Source organism: Carassius carassius, chromosome 30, assembly GCF_963082965.1.
Source record: "Carassius carassius chromosome 30, fCarCar2.1, whole genome shotgun sequence".
In the NCBI taxonomy this organism is placed as follows: Eukaryota; Metazoa; Chordata; class Actinopteri; order Cypriniformes; family Cyprinidae; genus Carassius; species Carassius carassius.
In genome coordinates this window covers 11,695,774-11,718,687 of record NC_081784.1, presented here as the reverse complement: position 1 = coordinate 11,718,687, position 22,914 = coordinate 11,695,774, and the positions used below count along the sequence as shown (strand labels likewise).

At 36.1% G+C, this 22,914-nt stretch overlaps 2 protein-coding genes and 1 pseudogene across 4 annotated transcripts; 1 reads left to right on the top strand and 2 right to left on the bottom strand.

Moving 5' to 3' along the window:
• Positions 1-1,863: 1,863 nt before the first annotated feature.
• On the bottom strand, positions 1,864-11,916 carry LOC132110631 (acyl-CoA desaturase-like). Its single transcript, XM_059517382.1, has 6 exons — positions 11,723-11,916; positions 11,328-11,529; positions 9,868-9,998; positions 9,377-9,582; positions 5,784-6,016; positions 1,864-2,205 (listed from the first exon to the last, which is right to left on the bottom strand). Exons 2-6 carry the CDS (start codon positions 11,512-11,514, stop codon positions 2,006-2,008), a joined length of 957 nt encoding a protein of 318 aa, XP_059373365.1. The 5' UTR covers positions 11,515-11,529; positions 11,723-11,916; the 3' UTR covers positions 1,864-2,005.
• A 1,606-nt stretch (positions 11,917-13,522) lies between these two features.
• LOC132110310 (tRNA (uracil-5-)-methyltransferase homolog B-like) lies at positions 13,523-16,324 on the bottom strand (annotated as a pseudogene).
• Positions 16,325-17,237: 913 nt separating this feature from the next.
• LOC132110629 (dnaJ homolog subfamily B member 12-like) lies at positions 17,238-22,914 on the top strand. 3 transcript variants are annotated; one of them, XM_059517380.1, is made up of 9 exons: positions 17,238-17,428; positions 19,133-19,304; positions 19,456-19,601; positions 19,694-19,870; positions 19,986-20,065; positions 20,822-20,931; positions 21,250-21,422; positions 22,098-22,228; positions 22,336-22,914. In XM_059517380.1, the coding sequence occupies exons 1-8, from the start codon at positions 17,296-17,298 to the stop codon at positions 22,220-22,222; spliced, it is 1,116 nt and encodes a 371-aa protein (XP_059373363.1). In that variant the 5' UTR covers positions 17,238-17,295; the 3' UTR covers positions 22,223-22,228; positions 22,336-22,914. The 3 variants fall into 3 exon arrangements, with proteins under 3 accessions (XP_059373363.1, XP_059373362.1, XP_059373361.1); XM_059517379.1 differs by having other exon boundaries at positions 22,098-22,232; positions 22,340-22,914; XM_059517378.1 differs by having other exon boundaries at positions 17,239-17,428; positions 22,098-22,232.

Genomic DNA, 22,914 nt, shown 5'->3' with positions numbered 1-22,914 from the left:
ACGATTTATTTTCATTAGGATAATAAAACCTATTTATTTTAAATGCATAATCCTCAGGTTTATGTAATTAGTTTATGTAAAGTGTAATTATTCTTAATTAATAATAAAAAGTTTATTTATTTAAAATACATAAAGTTTATTGTATAAATTGCATAATAATTAAGAGAACTAAATCAGGATAATTAAAAAAGTTAAATAACATTTATTTGAATCATGTTTAATGTATGCGACATGGTGTTCTCCAACTGTTCTCACACACTTATGAATATAAACTGTGGTCAGCGATATAAAAGAAGGTTTGCTGAGACTACATTTTCAGACATACACACATTTTATTCAATTAAGAAAAGATTAATATGGATTCATAAAACTCACGGTACAATTCGGAAAACTCTTCCACTTATTGAAATTTTGGTTTATGGTACATGAAACATCATTCCTTGAAACTGTGCCCATTAAAACTCTCCGACATCAAAGGTCAACACTGTATAAATAATTTAGTTAAAAAATAAAGTGTCAATTTGTGTTTCCTTTTTAAATATGGGTGTATATAAATATATAAAGCATTTAGTGAGAATATATATATATATATATATATATATATATATATATATTATATAGCATTTGAAAAAATGCATACCCATATCAACCTATCAAACATTTATGAGAAAAAAATATAGGCCTATACAGGGAGCTACAGGTGATTGTTCATTTGTCACAGAAGAGCCAAGAAAAGAGCCCATCCTGAATGATTTCATAAAACTTCATAAATTTAGAAAATTTTTCTGATGCTATACATAATCTTTGTATTTTCAATTTTCTAACCCCAAATCTGAAGGTATAAAGGAAAAGGGCAAGATGCTATCTGATGAAGACAATCCAACTTTCCAATCCTTGGATTATATCATAAGAACAAATAAATGTCCTAGACAAATAAATAAATCTGCTAGAGTAAGTGTACACCTTAATACTTTTACCTCAAAAGTCAAATTTCTTTCAAACTGTTTTTTTTTTTTTTTGGTTAATTATTTTTTCATAATACTTTGAATAGTCCTTTGATACTTTAATATATTTGTAATTAGAAAAGAGTTAACTTTTTTACAGGACCACAAGAGTCCAAGGAAACCAGATAAAGGGCTATGCAACATGGAAAATGATCATTAAGAAATTAAACTGAATTGCTCATTTTCCTTTAGGGAATTTTTCATTATAAGCACCACTGCTCTGAGGACGTTCGCACTGGCATGTAAAATATTTTCAAAAAAATAAATTAAAATAAATAAGAAATGCAAAATGAAATATTTTAATCAATAATGCCAGAAAATGTATTTCCATGCATACTGTCAAAACTAACAAACCCATTCTAAACAAAACTAACCACAGTTGTATAAAGTCAAAATTTTAACTCAATCAAGAACAATTTTCCCATGGATTTTCTGTGGCATAGTCTTATATTTGACTACATATACTGACCTATAAATAAGTCTTTATGTGGTCATTAAAATTATTTCAGTTTTAAATGGAAATCAGCTTTTATAATTTCAGAAATATTTAAAAAAAATATATATATTAATAGTATGTCATCTTAATTTTACAGCTTGCATAGCATGCTGGAAAGATATTTTTAAATTAGAACAATAACTTCTAATTTAAGCCAGAGAAAACATGGGTCAACCTATTCATGAGAGAGGGCTGTAATGAGACACATAGCTGTTTAACTAGTGAAGTACCATCTCTTGCCTCTTGAGGCAGACTGAGACATAATTATCCTCCCAATCTATGGCCTTTACAATCTCCGAAAATAATACCCCACAGTACAATACACTTCATGAAAAGGAAATAATTCTTAAGAACACATATTAGTCCAACACACTCTAGAGATTTTATTTAAAATGAGAGTGTATATAGATCAATCTTCAATGCTCACTACGAAATGCTGCAAATGCTTTTGTATATGTTGTCTTATAACTTTTTTTGTTTTGTTTTCTGATATGTACTGAACAAATCAACCACTTTTGTGGCTGCCATCACCGGTGCGTTTAACACGGGCCATGATAGTCTCACGAGTTACCCTCCTGCAATCCTTGGCCAGTCCAAAGAAACACATGAGATCTATAAATGCTTTGGTCACGTTCAGCCGACTGCCAAACTCACTTGTAGCATAATCATGGGGGAATGTGTGATGATAGTTGTGAAATCCTTCACCTGAAAATAAAATGTATATATTTTCCAATCAGTACATATAAAATTTCAAATTAATTTTGTTCTTTTGAACTTTCTATTCATCAATAATCCTGAAAAAAAATTAAACACTTAAAAAAACAGTGTATATATATAAAAACTTATATTTCAAATATTTGATGATATAACAGTTTTAACTGTATTTTTGATCAAATAAATGCAGCCTTGGTGATCTTAAAGGGACAGTTCACCCAGAAATGAAAATTAGCCCATGATTTACCCACCCTCAGGGCATCCTAGGTTTATCTGACAGTCCTCTTTCAGATGAACAAAGTCGCAGAGCAATTTTTTTTTTTTTTTTTTTTTTTTATTGTTGTTGTTCTCGCCAGTGTGTGAGTTGGAAGCTAAGTATAAGTCTAGCACAAATATTTTCCCTCACTGACCACTCTGACTGAGCACTTCTGAGTTACACTCTCCATCAAGTGATCTGTGCTATATTCATTTCATCTCAATGGATGCTCAGCGCAACTGCATTTGATGTACCGTAAACTCTAGTGCATTGGCGCACGACTCACCATTGTTTTGGGGAGAGCAGAGAGAGTGAGAGAGTCTGCAGAATTGACGCGCTACATGTAAACGATATTCTCTGTTGTATTTTCCTGTCAAAATAAAGTTCCTTTGAATTTTTTCAGCTTTTAAGAACTGCTGGGTTTTCCAGTAATGGGCAGAACTAATGCGCAAACTGCAATCTCATTGGCTGGTGCTCATCTATTATCATCCGTATTGATTTCAGTAAATCAGTTCAAGTGAACGCACACAACCTGATTAATATTCATGAATCCAGCAGCTCGGTTATCCTAAGTGTTTTTATACTGTTTTTATTAGCAGCATTCATATTATTATTGTTATTATTATTATTGTTATCGTATCAATATTATTGTTCTTTTTTACCCTTTTTTCTTTTACAGAGACAATGAATGACCAAAAAAGCACCACCACCAGTCCTAAATTCAGTTAAAATGTCCATGCATTCATACATGGTTACCAAGTTTTAATTATAATTGCTCAAGTTCTATCATTAAATAATACTTGATTACCCTAATATCATATTATAATGTTTGACTGACTCATGTTAAGAGTGTATCAGTCTGGTGAGTAAACAAAAAAATTACTAGCCAATGGTGATTCAATTGCCAAGGTGTCCCTAGAGGGTTGGGTTAACTCTTAATTTTTATAAAGAAATGGTCATGTGCCAGTAATCGTTAATGCGTGAAAATGTAAATAATTATATATTACAAAATATTCAGAATTTGGAATGCATTTTAAGAATACTATTCCCATCCACTGGTCAAAATTCATAACACAGCTGTATGCTGCTTTACAGACTTGTGTGCGCTCTGATGTAAACAAGCATGCATGAGAAGCACATGGGGGAACACGTGAGAGAAGTGCTGAATGAAAGCAGATGACAGCAGATGGCGATAAACTGCAGAAAATGTAGCCTTTACCCTGGAAACCCCATAAATAAAGCAGCTGCCCTTCTTTCTATAACATATTTAAATAATTTTAAATAGCCATTCAGATTTTTGTATTTTATGGTGTTCATCACAGCGCCAAATACTTAAATATTTAGATTTAATAGGCTATTTATTTTCAAACTTTTTTTTTCTTTTTAATCTGGACTACAAAAAGTTCTAGATATTGTTTGAAAGTGTTTTGATTTGTTATTGTTCATTCACACTTTACATTAGGGCTTCATTAGTTAACATTAGTTAATTCATTAGTTAACATAAACTGCCAATGAAAAATTCTTCTGAACATTCATTAATCTTAGATATTCCAATATATAACACATTGTTAAAATCAAAAGCTGCAACTGTGTTATTTAATGAGTAAACTAAGAATTAGTATTAAAGTATTTTTTAACAACGATTAATAACTTCTGTATAAAATATATCTATTGCTCATTGTGAATGTTAATGCATTAACTAACTTTATAGTTCTTTTATGCTTTAATCTGTGTAATACCTTTAACTTTATATATATTTCTGTATTGCTTTATTGTATTTAAATGTTCAGTTATTTTTTGTTATAAGAAAATAGTCATTTAACCTGTTATACTGTGTTATGACCACTTTTTTTTTAACTAAATCGCAACAGGACAATTTGATACTGGCATATCCCTATAAAGAATGTCTTTGGATTTGAGTCTTTAGTCTTTGTAACTTTACAGATCTTCTAATCTCCAAGAACTTGTAACACTCCAAAGAGAATGGAAATGTTAAATTGTGTCATATGACCGCTTTAAGCTACTGGAAGTTTATACATTTTTAAAAATCTATATTTTTCATACACTAACGCATTTCGCTTCAGAAAGTCTTTATTAAAGGGGTCATTTTCCAGAAGTTGATAAGATTCTTTATGGTCTTAATGAAAAGTCTGTAACATAGTTTGGTAAAAATTTCTCAATAGTAGTGTAAAACTACACCCTTTTTACCGTCAAGAACCTCTCTTTTCAGAGCAATCTGTTTCGTAGCATTTTCCTTTAAATGTTAATGAGCTCTGCTGATCCCGGCCCTCAATTCCACGCCATTTTCTAATGGACTGTTTACTTTAGCCGCATTAATCATGAAACTAGCACATTATTAGGAAAGGCGATTTGCAAAGATTTAAAAACCTTATATTAATTTCTTCTGTTGGTGAAGTTGGATCACCAATGATTCGCGTGAACATAGACACATTTAGGTAGATCAGGCTGCATTCCCTTCAAAAACAAATGTTATCCACTGCATCTTCAGCAGCTCAGATTTCAGGTGTAAATGACAACTGCTATGTTCATTATTACATCCAATAAAAGAAAACCTACCACTTAAAGACACTTAAGAGTCATTCTTGTCTACATCTGCTCCGGTGGTGAAACCATGGCGGACTGACAATAGCTCACTCAGGGCGGGTCTAAGGTAAGACGCCAGTCCAGTCTGTGCTGAAATGTTACTGTCAATCAAACTATTGTGGGAGGGGCATTTGAGATTGTCTTGATTTAAGAAAGGGGAAATTTAACAAGATTAAAAAAAACACTGGGTGGATTATTATCATTATAAGTGTGGTTGTGTACACACACTGCATACACACATTTCAGTTCAAACAACTTGTAAAAGCACATGTAGCATTTAACACCCCTTTAACACTGAGGGTGAGTAAATCATGGGCTAATTTTCATTTTTGGGTGAACTATCTCTTTAAAAGGCTACTTTCAAAACAATAAAAAAATCTTGCCAACCTCAAACTTTTGAATGGCACTGTATGTACATGCTGTTGCTCTGTTTAGTTTACTTGTGCATTCATGTACAATATCTTGTATTTTTCGTGTGACTAAATGTGTTTTTACAGCTTTAATAATATTGATATTATTTGACACATTAATATATTTTATTTTAAAATACATACAGCAGTTTAACGGCTTCTGTATTTATATATATATATATATATATATATTATTTAATAAATAAATGTAAAAACTAGATGATTTAAACATTTTTCAAAGTTGAATTAATAAATTAACATATATTATAATTTAAAAAAATAAAATACATTGTTCTTACCGATGGCACTGAAGGCAACAAACTTGTTCTCTCTGGGATTGATGTTGTGGTCATAGGGCCTCATTCCCCACATGTGAGCTGCACTGTTGACCAGCCAGGTCGCATTAAGGACCACAGTATATCTCATCAGACAAGGAACTAAGTAACTGGTCCAAAGACTCTCTTCCCAAAAGAACCAAGGTACAAATGTGGGGATGAGAAAGCACATCACCACCACAGATGACTTGTAATGCCTAAGGACAGAGAAATGAAAGATCAAAAACAACAATTCCCATTGTCATTTTATCACTGTTGTACATGATTGTGACATGTTCTCCTTATGTACGTCATAGATTTTCTGAAATAACATCAGCTGTTGAACCTCAACTGGAACACAACATGCAGTTTGAAATGCTGACTAACCAGTTATTCTCCCACTATCTTATCTAGCAATTCTTTGAAATGTTCTTTAAGTGTTAGTTCACCCAAAAATGAAAAATAGGCTGCGTTTTACTCACCCTCAAGGCATCCTAGGTGTACAGTCGTGGCCAAAAGTTTTGAGAATTACATAAATATTAGTTTTCCAGAAGTTTGCTGCTAAACTGCTTTTAGATCTTTGTTTCAGTTGTTTCTGTGATGTACTGAAATATAATTACAAGCACTTCATACGTTTCAAAGGCTTTTATCGACAATTACATGACATTTATGCAAAGAGTCAGTATTTGTAGTGTTGGCCCTTGTGTTTCAGGACCTCATCAATTCGACTGGGCATGCTCTCAATCAACTTCTGGGCCAAATCCTGACTGATAGCAACCCATTCTTTCATAATCACTTCTTGGAGTTTGTCAGAATTAGTGGGTTTTTGTTTGTCCACCCGCCTCTTGAGGATTGACCACAAGTTCTCAATGGGATTAAGATCTGGGGAGTTTCCAGGCCATGGACCCAAAATTTCAACATTCTGGTCCCCGAGCCACTTTGCCTTATGGTACGGTGCTCCATCGTGCTGGAAAATGCATTGTTCTTCACCAAACTGTTGTTGGATTGTTGGAAGAAGTTGCTGTTGGAGGGTGTTTTGGTACCATTCTTTATTCATGGCTGTGTTTTTGGGCAGAATTGTGAGTGAGCCCACTCCCTTGGATGAGAAGCAACCCCACACATGAATGGTGTCAGGATGCTTTACTGTTGGCATGACACAGGACTGATGGTAGCGCTCACCTTTTCTTCTCCGGACAAGCCTTTTTCCAGATGCCCCCAAACAATCGGAAAGGGGCTTCATCGGAGAATATGACTTTGCCCCAGTCCTCAGCAGTCCATTCACTATACTTTCTACAGAAGATCAATCTGTCCCTGATGTTTTTTTTTGGAGAGAAGTGGCTTCTTTGCTGCCCTTCTTGACACCAGGCCATCTTCCAAAAGTCTTGGCCTCACTGTGCGTGCAGATGCGCTCACACCTGCCTGGTGCCATTCCTGAGCAAGCTCTGCACTGGTGGCACTCCGATCCCGCAGCTGAATCCTCTTTAGGAGACGATCCTGGCGCTTGCTGGACTTTCTTGGATGCCCTGAAGCCTTCTTTACAAGAATTGAACCTCTTTCCTTGAAGTTCTTGATGATCCTATAAATTGTTGATTTAGGTGCAATCTTAGTAGCCACAATATCCTTGCCTGTGAAGCCATTTTTATGCAACGCAATGATGGCTGCACGCATTTCTTTGCAGGTCACTATGGTTAACAATGGAAGAACAATGATTTCAAGCATCACCCTCCTTTTAACATGTCAAGTCTGCCATTCTAACCCAATCAGCCTGACATAATGATCTGCAGCCTTGTGCTCGTCAACATTCTCACCTGAGTTAACAAGACGATTACTGAAATGATCTCAGCAGCTCCTTTAATGACAGCAATGAAATGCAGTGGAAAGGTTTTTTGGGATTAAGTTAATTTTCATGGCAAAGAAGGACTATGCAATTCATCTGATCACTCTTCATAACATTCTGGAGTATATGCAAATTGCTATTATAAAAACTTAAGCAGCAACTTTTTCAATTTCCAATATTTATGTAATACTCAAAACTTTTGGCCACGACTGTATATGACTTTCATCTTTTAGATGAATCCAGTCAGAGTTATATTAAAAATTGTCTTTGATCTTTCAAGCTCTCTCATTGCAGTCAGCAGGTGTTGCAGTGTTTCAGTCCTAATGAAATTAAATAAAAATTGCCCATCCATTAAAAAAGTGTCTCACACAGCCCCCGAGGGGTGAACAAAGGCCTTCTGTAGTGAATCATTGCATTACTGTAAGAAACATATCCGTATTCAAAACATAATAATCACTTGAATCTAGCTTGCACCAACAGTTGTACACAGAAGCAGTTCCGGGAGCATGATGTATGAGGTCAGCGTTGAGTCTTGTGAAAACCAATGTTTGTTAAGAGGATCAAAGGAAGCAAAGTTTTCTTACTTTAGAAAAGGAAAACCAGTCTCCTCTTGGCTTATATCGAAATCCTGACTTTCTTCTTAACAAATCCTCATTTTGTACTTCTAATTAATGACCATTGTTTTGTTTTGATCTCTCCGCTGCGTTTCTGCGTGCATCACTTCTGAGTGGCACATGCTCACAGCTGACCTCATACATCAATCACCGGAATTGCTTTGTTTTACAACAGTGAGCACAAGCTAAATTCAAGTGATTATTAAGTTTTGAATATGGATATTTTTCTTACAAAAAACGCATCAATCGCTTCAGGAAGCCTTTGTTCACTCCTTGTGAAACACTTTTTTTTTATGAAGGGGTTCTTTTTATTGAACTTCTTTTGGACTGAAGCAATGCAACATCCACTGACTGCAATGATAGAGCTTGAAAGATCAGACAATGTTTAATATAACTCCAAATGGATTCATCTAAAAGATGAAAGTCATATACACATAGGATGCCTCGGGGGTGAGTAAAGCACAGACTAACTTTCATCTTTGGGTGAACTAACCCTTTAAACTCTTATCAAGAAGCTCAGGACTTTTGTTGGATGTCATTCAAAGTGATGGGAAGGGATATTGAATATTCCACACTAACTAGTGCCAAATATGGGACCTGGTACAGATGACAGCTCCTAATTGCGGGATCACAAAGGTGTAATGAATATTTTAACTAATACAGCCTTTTCAGGTCATCAGAAATGACTAAACTTGGAACAAAAAAAAAAAAACATCAAAAACGAATATTTTGGAATATTATTAGAATTTAATTTAAATGTTTTCTATTCTAAATATATATTTTTTAATTGTCATGTACTCCTGTGGTGGTAACACTGAACTTTCAGCAGCCATTTCTCCAGTCTTCAGAGTCACGTGATCCTTCAAGAACCCATTCGCGCTCAAGAAACATTTATTATTATTATCAATATTGAAAACAGCTCTGCTTTTTTCTAAATAACAGAATTTATTTTAAAATTGGAATATTCTGTATGAATGTTTTTCTGTCACTTTCGATCGATTTAATGCATCCTTGCTGAATAAAAATATAAATTAAAAAAATTTTTTACATACCCCAAACATTTATATGGTAGTGTAGGTGAGAAGATTTATGAAACTTATTATGAAATATCACAATTTCCCACTGACCTCCTCTGAAACATTACGACCCCATCTGCTTTTAGGTCAGCCAGCTCCAGTTTGCGTCCTTTCTCAATAACCTCTGGGTGTTTGCGGACCAGCAGCCAGCCGATGTGAGAAAAGAAGAAACCTCTGTGGGCATTGTGCGGGTCCGCATCAGTCTCAGAAAACTTGTGATGGACACGATGGTCTCTGGCCCACTCATAGATATCATTCTAAATTGATATATATAAATTATTATTGTCATTGCATAGTATACCTGCCATACTCAACATTGAGTACAAATGAGTGAAAGGTGAACATGAAACTGTAATATAATATTCATTTTGTACAGTACAGAATACAGTGTGTGTGTGTGTGTGTGTGTGTATGTGTACTAATTTATATATAGAGTGCACATACATAGCCCAAATATTTAACCACTATGCCATCTGAGCTGCAATAAGGTTTCTGCATTATTAAATGTGAAAGATTGATTCATCCACTTAAAAATGTTTTACCTGAAAAGCCATAGAGTTTGCAGTTGCTAGGAAGATTCGTAATGGCAATGAGGCTTTGTAGGACCTGTGGCTCCAAAGGCGATGGGCGCCGGCAGTTATTCCTAGAGCGCTTACCATGAAACACACTCCCGCTGTCACGTTTAGAGAGAAAACAAGAGCAGAATGTTTAAAAACAAATTAGTCCGAACTACACACAGCTTGCATAGTGTGTAACGGTAAGTGCACCCTTGGTTCGCTCTATAAGAGGACAAAATGTCTCGCTGTGTGTTGACAGACAAGGCTGCAAGGGATGTGGGATACTAGGCCACAGACTGTGAAGAAAGGAACACTGTTATGACCCGGCTCAATTTACAATGGAGAGCCTTTTTCAACAGCAATTGTTCTTTGTTCACCAGGGTACAATATTTTGCGGCGATGTGACTCCAAAACTGTACACAACAGAGGAGCACATTTATAGCTTTTGGTAGGATTTCAAATTATACACAGGACTGTCTCGCTGTCACACGTGCACACACGCATGCTTACAAAACACTTTTAACATTGGGCTACATAACAAATTTAGCTGAGACAAAGGGGCCTGACATTTTTCGCTTTTGAAAAAAAATATGACACAGTAATTGATAATATCTGGGAATAGTAATCAAAACTTTGAATCTTTAAGAGAAGAACACCTCCACCCTTATGAGAGGAAATACCTGCAAAACAAGAAAGGGAAACTGTGGAGTGTTGCTGAGTTTTACCAATTATATATGAGCAATAGTGGTTAAATTAAATTAAATTTAATTAAATTTTTGCATTTAGCAGATGCTTTACATTGCATTCAGGCTATCAATTTTTACCTATCATGTGTTCCCTGGGAATTGAACCACCAACTTTGATAACGCGATGCTCTACCACTTGAGCTAAAGGAACACTACATAAAAACATACATAACCACCATACACCACACATACCTTCTGACAGCAAACGTTGCATGGCAGTATAAAAAAGATTAAAAATTTACTTAAATATTTTGAGCTAATGCCATGTCTGATTTATAGTTTGATTCATAATCATGTCAATGGATGTAGAAAAAAAACGGAACTGATATAGCCTAATACAAATCAGCAGGATTTCCTGTTTAATTTGATATATTTTTATATATAAAATACACACTAATTAATCGATTTCCAATGTATTTCTAATAGACACATGAAGACTGCACAAAATAGACATTCAGTGAACATAAACGTGAAATTAACTTTACATTTATCCAAAGCCTACATCTGTCTTAATTAATATGGTTAAAATATAATATCTACGCACAGTAGATCAAAACACGTAATTGCAGACATTACAACATTATGCAGTCTCTTTATACATAAACATTCGGCCATAAAAATAAAAACGCAATAAACACATGAACAGGTTGCGATTCAAACAAACGTCAGTCCGTTCAGAATTAGCAGTCACATACTCACTCCAGATCAGCGTTAAGGAAGAGACAAATGGAAGAATCGTCAGACCATAAAGAGCTCCTAGGTGCAATAGGGACATTAATATAACGTTTCTCCATACGATTTGGACAGGAGGTTTTGGGCCCGGTTTCTCCTCGTATGAATCGTCATAAACATCCTCTGTTATCGTCGTTTCCGCCATTTCTTTCATGCTCGTTATTGTCTCCTGTCAAGAGAACGAGTCGATTATATTTTCACGACCATCAACAAAGAAAAGCCACCTGTCATTTCAGTTAGCATTATTCTAAAAGACAAAGCCCTCATGCAACGAATAGCCTACATTAAATTCTGCACAAAATGGGTGTGACATCTGTCTCAAAGGCACGCTGGAATAAAGCCGCATTCGCGCATCTGCTTACCTTGTTTGCGATGCAACTATAAAGAATTATAGCAATTTGATTTGATGCTAGCAGGCAGGTTGCCCAGTCAAGTGCTTTAATTTTAAAGTTTTTGCGTGTCTACGCCTCTGATTTCGTTGCAAATGATGCAATTGGGCGAGGCTGAGAGGATGCCATCTAGCCCTACCAGTTTCATTGGTTGCCTGGTTATCTGATGCTTATGTTGTGGACGCCATGGGCTTTAATAGGCAACACTTCATCTGTTTACTCTCATAGTGTGTGATGCAGATCACATCACATCTCTACAAAGCTTGTCTCTTTTAATATACATGAGTTAAATAGAAAATGCAAGTCTTTGCACTTCTATCACAAACATATCTCAAGTCTGTGAATTGGGGTTACTGTACGTCTCACAATGCTGTAAATACAAATGCAAACCTTTCAGTGGGCTATTTTAAAAGAATAAGAGTTTGGTTGTTTTTTTGTTTGTTACTAGTTAAGTCAAAACAAGCAGCGTACTGTAGGGCGTACTGGTGAACATAAGCTATTTTCTGAAGAGATGTTACAAAGAGGAAATAAGGATCCTTGAGTGCTAAAATGAGAACAAATCTGTAGTTCATCAAACAGGGAAGTTCTTGTGGGCTATAATTTCCCATAGCCGGATCTAATCTCCAATTTCAAAATGTAATGCTGAGCACATTATAGTAATTGAATGGTATTGTTTTGTGTAACTGTTTCATATTACACAAAATGGCTTAGTATATTGACTGGTCAAAAAGCATTTACTTTATGTTCACTCAATCTGTGCACTTACTATACAGTTTTTGCCTTGTTCAATAGGTGATTTGTAGTAAGCTTACTTCATCCAAATCATCAGCCCTTCTCGACCAGACATAATTGTGTCATACTGAAGCCCATGGTGGTGGATCTGTGTCCATACTTAAACAGAAAGAGCATAGCACATTAAGGTGAAAAATGATAGTTGTGCTCATCAAGATATGTTTATTCTGTTGCATTGATATTTTTAAATGTAAACTTTCTGTTAATGCTTAAGGAATCTGTCCTATTTTCACAACTTGATCATACTTACCATCAGACTTAACAAATCATGCAAGTATACATAAAAGCACTGGATTCTCTGAAGTTAGTTATGAAAGTGTGACATAGGTTATCTAACAGTGCACCACATCTATGCAGCCTTGTACAAAATGGAGGGATGACGCAATAGCACCCTCTAGTGATAATGTAAGGGATCTGCTAGAAGCAAACTAATAATACGGCATTACTGTCACGTTCGGTGTTACAAGGAAACGAGGAGAGATCCAAGTGCAGGTATGTGACTTTATTAAAGGGCAAATCCAAAAGGGTAAACAGTCAAGGCAGGGTCAAAACCAGAGAATCCAAACATAAACCAGAACAGATAAGAACACACAGCAAGGGCAAGACAACGGGTTACCATGAACATTAAACAAGGACTCCGTGACACAGACTCAGACAGACCGGGTATAAATACACAAAAGGATAATGGGGAAACAGGAGACAGGTGGGGAACAATCAATTAACTCAAACAAGGAGGAAGGTGACCAATAAGGGAACAGGAAGTGATAAGGTGACAGACACCGTGGAAAAGGAGGACACCTAGTGGAAACCCAGGGAACACAACCCAGACACTGTGACAATTACTAAATGTGTTATTTTAGTATCACTGAGATGCTGCTATGTTTATTTTTTAATTCAAGTAGCAAAAATATATTTGATAGATTTAGATTACAATAATAAATATATTAAGAGAGTTACTGCATTGACAATTTTCCACTGACATTTAATGGCAAAAATAAAAAGTGAGTGAATTCCAAAAACAGCCACTATCGCTCAAACACAAGCACTAGTTCACAGTGAGGAGTGTGAGGAAACAGGTCCACAGGGACGGTCACAGTTGGTGTGAAGGCTTCTGCAGTGATCTTCCTCTTATAGTCTGAACTACAGCACAAGCATCTAATGTTCCTCATTTGGGAAGTCGTGGCCTAATGGTTAGAGCTTCGGACTTGCAATCGAAGGGTTGTGAGTTTGAGACTCGGGCCGGCAGGAATTGTAGGTGGGGTGAGTGCATGTACAGTTCTCTCTCCACCCTCAATACCACGACTTAGGTGCCCTTGAGCAAGGCATTGAACCCCCAACTGCTCCCCGGGCCGCAGCATAAATGGCTGCCCACTGCTCTGGGTGTGTGTTCACAGTGTGTATGTGTTCACTGCTCTGTGTGTGTGCACTTCGGATGGGTTAAATGCAGACCATGAATTCTGAGTATGGGTCACCATACTTGGCTGAATGTCATGTCACTTTCACTTTTGCCTCCCCATCAGGTTTGCATGATATATAGACAAGCCTTCTTATGGCTGGGTGGTTCCTCAAGGCTCTGAGAACTCGATAATGTAGGCCAGCCCTGGACAGATTCACCAAAGATTCATTTTCAGCTAGCCGTCAGAATTGAAAGTGGCCATCAGATTTGGTAGAACAACAACTGCTTTGCCTGAGAGACATTCACAGTTATGAACTCAGTTTAGTGCTTGATTAAACTTGGTGTCCTCAACCGCCAGCTGAATGAGCTCGATGCCAATTACTCTCCTCATTTGTGGCGATAACAAAATGCCAATGAATCCAGCACCACAGCAGACATCCAGCAGGGTGCCTCTAACAGGCCTGATTCAGCTCTGCAAGAGTCTTGAACAAAGCTTCTGCTGCTCCCCGATTCGCCTGAAAGAAAGAATCAGCTAAAAATGCGGAACTTAAAGCCAAGCACCTCCTCGAAGATATGGAGCTGTCCATGCAGAAGCTGATATAGGGGGATTGTTCATGACTGCAGTGGGTCATTGTGGTCTCCTGGAAGTACAGAGAATCCAACTGACAAACTGCTTCGGGACCTTGTGTGAAGTGCTCCACCATAGCAGCTTTTTATCAGTTACATTTTTTATTACTTGCACTACTGTCTGATCATTCATACAGAATACTGAATAATCCATTTGCACACTGGAATATTTTTCTATGCACTTTTTAATGTCTATTGCACTACTGTATGATGTATGATGTTCATAGTTTCTGATTATAGTGTACATACACTTATTACACAATCCATCTGTATAGTATATCTGTATATCATGGTGATAGTATATAAAAATCTGTAAATTATGTCCATTGTACTGCCTTATCTGTATATTTATTGTACACCTGTAACATATTGTAGCCACTACTTACTGCTTATTGCACTTCTGGTTAGATGCTAACTGCATTTCGTTGCCTTGTACCTTACATGAACAATGACAATAAAGTTGAATCTAATCTTATAGATATCTCCTCAGGTGTTAGGATCTGAGGATGAAAGTAAACTATGGCCATTCATTCTCCACAGAGGAGTCACTGGCTGGCTCGCTCTGTGTTCATTGGGTAAAGTCGTATCCTAATGGTTAGAGAGTTGGCTTTATAATCCAAAAGGTTGAGTTTGAGTCTTGGGCCGGCAGGAATTGTAGGTGGGGGAAGTGAATGTACAGCGCTCTCTCCACCCTCAATACCATGACTGAGGTGCAAGGCAAGGTACCGAACACCCAACTGCTCCCCGGGCGCTGGATATATGTTGCACTGTGTGTGTGCAATTTGGATGGGTTAAATGCAGAGCATCGGTCACCATACTTCGCTGTATCTCACTTTTCACACTGTCAGCCAGTCTCTCGTCCAAGGAGAGTATGCCAGCAGGTAGTCTGGGTTTCCTTTCTTCTCTTTACAAGCTTACAGCCAGTATTGACAACACAGCGGCTGGTTATTGAAAAACTAAAGCATGTTTTTGGTATAAAATGATTTGTTTCAATAGTGGTCATGTTAATTGTAAGAGCATTGTTTTATAGGCATGCGACATTGCTGCAGACTATTCAGTGAACGCTTGAGGTCACACGCTTAAACACACTACAATAAAATTGTTTATCATGCTCTGTCTGTATTTTGCACAAACGACGCACTAATGACGTTCCTTTACTACTTCTTCTTTTGGATTTATGGCGCGTTGCGAACCAACTTCATAGGAGCTTACCGCCACCTACTGTGTGATGAGAATGACTCGTTTCTCACGTAATTCCCTTATTCTGTCTATTAATCCACAGTTCCTTAAAATTGTTTTCCTGCATTTGGACCATAATTTGACATGTTATTTAATATGAATTATTTAATTCCTAAGGACTGCAATTCAAGTTAGGTCGTTCCCTTTCCCTTGCATGCAGTAGGCTACATATCATCAAAACGTGTTCCACTGTTGTTTCTATTTAACAAACATCGCATAAACCAGTATTATGTTTCATTATAATACTGTGTAATTTTTGGTTAAGATTTGAATGTCCTGTTCGTATATGTGTGAAAATAAATAGCTCTCTACTACTATTATGAATGGTTTTACTTCTCATGCTCTTTTGTACATTGTGATAATGGCGACCTGTTTGACAATATATCTGTCATTTCATGTTGAATGCTTTTAATATCAAATGTTTTCCCTTCTGCCCTGTTAAGTGCAATATTTATACTTGGTTCATCCATCTTTAAGGATTCTTTGGCCATTTTGTCTACCTCCTCGTTGAATTCCCACATGTGCTGGTACCTATATAAAACGAGTGATTATTCCTATCTGTTTTACTGTATAAAGTAATCATGATTTCCGATAAAATGTCACTTCAACTTGTTTGTTTGCCATGATTGTTACTTCCTTTACTAGTGCGCCCACTCTGCTTTCATACCACAGCAAGTTTCCGGAAGTACAAAGGGATTTTATTATTATTATTATTATTATTATTATTATTATTATTATTATTATTATTATCATCATTCTTTTTTGTTTCAGAATTATTTGTACATTATTATTTTTTTTATCAAATAAAATATATTAAATAAATTGTATAAATTATATTATACAAATAACTTCAAGAGAACAAATATCGATAAGCAGAATAAACAAATTTATCAATAAAGTAAAAATAACAATTAATTGTAAATAAACGTGACTAAAAATAGATTAAAAAAAAATATATATGGAGTAGATCAAACCTTATCAGTCTCAAAATAAATATTTGTATCTTAGTTGTAGACTATTGAAATACAAAGGACAAATCTTAAAAAGGGATGGAAAAATACAAACAGATAAACAAAGGACAGTCAGAAATATAAGATCGTTTAAATGTGTGTTTTTTTATCATTATTTATAAGTTTAAGAGATTTTACAGTATGGGAAACCTTGATAGCAATTTGACGTCAAATATTAGTTAAGATTTTATCAAGATGCAGTAACATCATTTTAAATTCACTTTGACGGCAAAAGGAAGTTAATGCCACATTGAAATTTGTTTAATTTATATCTAGTCCAATATATTTGACGGTCAACTTAAATCAAATAAACGTCATGGCAATTTTGTTTGTTGTTTTTTTTAATGTCAATTTGATGTCTTTTCATCAGTGGAAGGTGGACGTTCTATTGACTAGTGAAAAACTCTTGACGTTATAGTAAACGTCATCAGGCTGCGTCTAAGGGGTCAGTAAAGAGATCAGTCATCATTTCCGCCGTCGCAATGGAATCAAACAAGGACGAAGCGGAGCGCTGCATCGAAATAGCGATCGCAGCGCTGCGAGATAACGAGCCCGACAAAGCCAGAAGGTTCCTCGAGAAGGCACAGAGATTGTTTCCCACCGACAAGGCGAGAAGTGCGTGTAATGTTAATAAATGTATAGCGGAGATCGTTAGAGATCTGTTTAAAGGCCACCAGAAAGGCTGAAGTCTGTAAGTTAGACGCTAATTAGGCCTTGGGATCTCGAGCTTTTATTATGGCTGTGAAATAACAGTATTTCCTACCTTTAATTGATCTAACGTTAACTGTATGTTGTCGAACAGTATATTTACAGTTCTTGGTTATATGTAGATCAGTTCTACTAGGTCTTTATATAGTATTTACATGTAATTTAAGTGACCTAATCGTATGTAATATAACCTTAATTAAAATTTAGTATTTATTATTTATATATATATATATATATATATATATATATATATATATATATATATATATATATATATTATCACTTATAGAGAAATTGATAGAATGGGTTGAATATATAGAAAATTAGAATATACTGAATATACAGGTAGATAATTATATATAGTGGGTTTTTGGATTTATAATAGATAGATGAGTCCTGTGTTGCCGGTTTGTTCAGCGAGGAGCACTTGTTGATGGGGTCTGAACACTCTGGCGGGAGACAACGCTGCGGATGTTATTTTCGTGTTTTAAGTGCTAGAGTTCTGCTCGAAGTGTTTATAGGTTGTGAACTGGACTGGGAATGGTATGGAAAGTGTAAGGGGAAGTGATATTTCAGGAAGTGAATGTGAGGGAATGGAAGAAAGGGGGGAAAGTGGAGCGTGGATGAAAGTCAGGGGCAAAAAGCGGAAAAAAAGGATAAATCAAAATCTAGTGATGAAGAGGAAATAAGTAGTATAGCGGAAAGGAGTAAAGTAGAATATAAAGTCTTTGTGAAATTGGTTCGTGAGGGATCTACATTTGAAGATAGGAGTCCAATACAACTAACCAAAGCAATACATAAGGAATTTGGAGAGGTAAGGAGCGCACAAAAGCTGAGAAATGGATGTCTAATGGTTACATGTAAGGATGAAGAACAGCAAAGAAAGGCAACCAGAATTAATAAAATAAATGGCAAAGGAGTCAAGTGTTCAGTGGTGTTTGACAAGAAACTTGTAAGGGGAGTAATTTCAGGGATCCCATTAAGGGAATCTGTGGATGATGTCAAAGGAAGCATAAATAATGCCAAAGTAAAGGAAGCAAAGCGACTAAAAACGAGACGAGATGGAGTTATTACTGATAGTCTCTCAATTGTGATAACATTTGAAGAAGATAAACTTCCAGAAAGGGTATTTGTTGGATGCATGAGTTATGAAGTTAAGATGTATATTCCACCACCACTTAGATGTTTTAAGTGTCAAAAGTATGGACATGTAGCTGCAGTGTGTAAGGGGAAACAAAGATGTAGTAGGTGTAGTGGAAAGCATAAATATCAGGAAGAAAGACAAAGATTAAGTTCACAATTACAAAGAAAACAGTTAAGATTAAACTTAGAAGAAATCCTACAAAGAAGCTCAGGTGTAATATGTTTTATATATATATTTAGTTTCCTAAGGAATACAGGACTATTTAAAAGAATTTAGGTGAAGGTTTTTTTTTTTAAATTGGAAAGGTTAGAATCCAGTACCACACCCCAGTCCAGCAGGTGGCGGTAATGCACTATTAAAGTTAGTTGCCAACCATCAAAAAAAAATTGAAAGAAGGATAGATAGATAGATAGATAGATAGATAGATGCCAGTGCTTCTTATTTAAATGAAAGTGTTCTTGTCTCAGCTTTACTAGAGTCTGCTGCTCAGAATGGAGGACCTTCCACAAGTGAAGAAAACAGTAGAGAAAATGATGGATTACAAAACCGAAACCACAGCACTGAAGATCACTCCTCTGGACATGGTGCCACAGAATCAACCAAACCATACACATCAGAGCAGCTGGATGCTGTCAAAAGGTCTGTTATTTGTTTCACTCTGCTTGCCTAAAAGTCCGGGAAATCGTCATTATTTATAAACATTTTGGTTTATAAGTGTGCATGCATAGTGGTTTCACCGCCTGACTAATTTCTTCCTATTCTACTGTGATCTGTCATTCTCTTGATGCAGAATTAAGAGATGTAAGGACTATTATGAGATTCTTGGAGTCAGTAAAGAAGCCTCTGAGGAGGATCTGAAAAAAGCCTACCGAAAGTTGGCTCTAAAGTTTCATCCAGATAAAAACCATGCGCCTGGTGCAACTGAATCATTTAAAGGTAAAATGCATGACTTCGGCGTTTCTGCAATCAGTATGGAGAAGGTTTGCATGTGGTTTTCTCAAATGTTTTGTTTTTCTGGTCTTCAACAGCTATAGGTAATGCTTATGCAGTTCTAAGTAACCCTGAAAAAAGAAGGCAGTACGATGTTTATGGTGAAGAAAAAGCCCATCCGACTCACAGGCACAGGACCTATCACAGAAATTTTGAGGCAGATATTTCCCCTGAGGACCTTTTCAATATGTTCTTTGGAGGTGGATTTCCCACCAGTGAGTCCTGTGACCTTTTTATGTGTAGTTTTAGAATTGTAACATGTCAGTGGTTGTGGTCAGATACATTCAAAGCCAAAATGTGTCATTATGCCATTTCTGTTTACGCTTCTAGGTAATGTGCATGTGTACAGCAATGGAAGAATGAGGTTTGGCCATCAACCGCGTCACGAACGACGAGAACAACAGAGAGAAGTAAGAGCCCAGTCTTTAGAGATTATAAGGGGTTTTGTGCAGACGTTTTACTTGTAGGTTAAGGTGGGGGGAGATGTGCATTTATTGCAACATTATTTACATTTAAGTTTAGCATGTACAGAATGATGAGGCATCAGATGGTGTGTTATTAAGGGGAATATGGCCATAGCACACAATGTAAAATTATACTACAGGTTTTTGCCTTTCACTTCAAAATATTTGAACTCCACAAATCTAAAAACATTATGTCCACAAGTCACAAATAAACACAACAACCTTTGATATTCAACATAACATAATATCATAGATATACTGTTTCGACTGACTAGAGCTCACAAATCTTGATATGCAGGTGAAATGACAATTAAGAAGGGCATTGCTCTTTATTAAATGTGTTTCTGCAGGTCTCAAAAAGTGTTTATTCTCCCTCCTTCAAATTAAGGACTAAAAAGGTTTTAAATCGTAACATGATGTATTGAAAACACTAAATGTTGTTTGCACTTCAAAAAAGAAGAAAAAAAAGAATATCTGCCTCAGTGTTTTTGATTTGTTTACTAAGATGCAAAGATACATTTACTTGAGATGCAAATTGAATACAGAAAGCCTGTGTGTGGCATCTCTGGTCAAGAGAACAAAAATTGTTTGTGATATGTTACGTTGCATTATTTGAGCCTGTTGGTATGGATTTAAAAGACGTATACAGGCATTATGTCTTGGTGTACAGTTTAATTTCAATGAATGATTTTTATCATCCAGGGTGGCCTTGCCTTGTTTGTACAACTGATGCCAATACTCATTCTGATCATAGTCTCGGCTCTCAGCCAGATGATGGTTTCCAGTCCTCCATACAGCCTCAGCCTCAGACCGTAAGACCAACATTGACCAAAATGTGCATTGTCTTAAAACACACAAAAAATGTGTACTTGGTGTATTAGTATTATACACTATTATTTAACACCGGTGTGTGTTTGATGGTTATAATGAAGCACTTTCTCTATCCCACTGTGTGTTTTGATTTAGCCGTCAAAATAAGCTAACAAAATATCGTTTGTTATCATATCTTTAAATCTCAGTGTTAAAGAAAAAGGTTCAAAATCGAAGCGAAAATATGTTTATCTAGTTAAAGAATGATGGTTGTCATGCAAGTGATAAATATCTGACGTTAAACATTCCACCTGCTTTAGATCCATGGGCCACACAAACAGGCGACACACTGCCGCTCTGAAGGTGGCTTACTATGTGGGAGACCACTTCTCAGAAGAATATACAGGGATGAATCTTAAGAATGTTGAACAAAGTGTGGAGGAGGACTATATATCAAACCTGAGAAACAACTGCTGGAAGGAGAAACAACAAAGTATGTGACGCATATTAAGCTGCTTAAAGGGATACTGCACCTCAGAATGAAATATTTTTTTGTCATTAATCATTTTCCCCCATGTCATTCCAAACCTGTAAAAGCTTTGTTTGTCTTCGGAACACAATTTAAGATATTTTGGATGAAACCAGGAGGCCTGTGACTGTCCCATTTACTGGCAAGTAAGTTACAGTGTCAAGGTCCAGAAAAGCATTAAAGACATCGTCAGAATAGTTAATCTGCCATCAGTGGTGGAGTGACGCAGAGGAGACAAATTGTTAAATGAAGTCGTTATTTTTGTTTTATTTGTGTACAAAAAGTATTGTCGTCGCTTCAGAACGATATGGTTGAACCACTGATGGCAGATGGACTATTCTGATGATGTCTTTCATACTTTTCTGGACCTTGACAGTGTAATTTACTTTCCAGTCTATGGGACAGTCACAAGCCTCCCAGTTTTCATCCAAAATATCTTAAAATTGTGTTCCGAAGACGAACGAAACTTTTACGGGTTTGGAACGACATAGGGGTAAGTGAAGGATCTGTTTAATAATGCATGTTCATAGATGATGAATAAAGCAATGTTTCATATATTCAACTTTGCCTGTCCACATAATGCAGGTGTAATTTTGCATAATATTCTGAAAACCTAGACATCTGTGCTCTTGTTTGCAGAGGAAGGCTTGTTGTATCGGGCACGTTACTTTGGGGACACAGACTTATTCCAAAGGGCACAGAAAATGGCAACACCCAGTTGCTCAAAACTGTCAGAAATACAGGTTCTGTTACATGGACACTGAGTAGCAGTATGTGAGTTTACTTTGCTTTTCTGAATTTTCAATTGTTTGTCTAGTTTAGCCAGATGACCTGTTGGCATTCTTTAACCATGTTTTGTCATTTTATTATTTTTCAGATAGTGTCCTGTTGAGACGTCATTTGAAAATGATCACATAAAGAAATGCTCTGTTCTCTTTGCTAAAATGGGACGTGGCATTGCACCAGTTCAAGAGAAGCAAAGAGAGCCCATCCTGGTGCCACAGGGGTTCACTCTCATCTCTCCTTCAGAATCTGCAGAGAATTTCAAGTCATGGAAGATTTTAACATCTGTGAAATGGTTTTAAATATGGATTTAAATATGTAATGAAATAAAACAAAGAATTGGATGATTAGCTGGTAGAGAGGAAAGTACACAGCTGTTAAATGGTAATCAATGCTGCTAGCTCACTGCTTTTTATTTTTTTTTATTTTCACCTTTTCTTCTCAGAGCATTTTTTTTCAATACCAATATTTGGGTTTTCTGAGCCATTTCTGAAATTTCTAGTAGTGTTTGATCCATTTATCTGACCACAGAAAGTCAAATGATTAAGCCGGTGTCATTCAGCATTCAATGAATTGTTCACTGTGGTTTTGCCTGTTGGATTTTTAAAAAGAATGTTTGATATTTATGCAAATGGAAAATGAATGATTGTATTTATTAAATAGTATCATACTA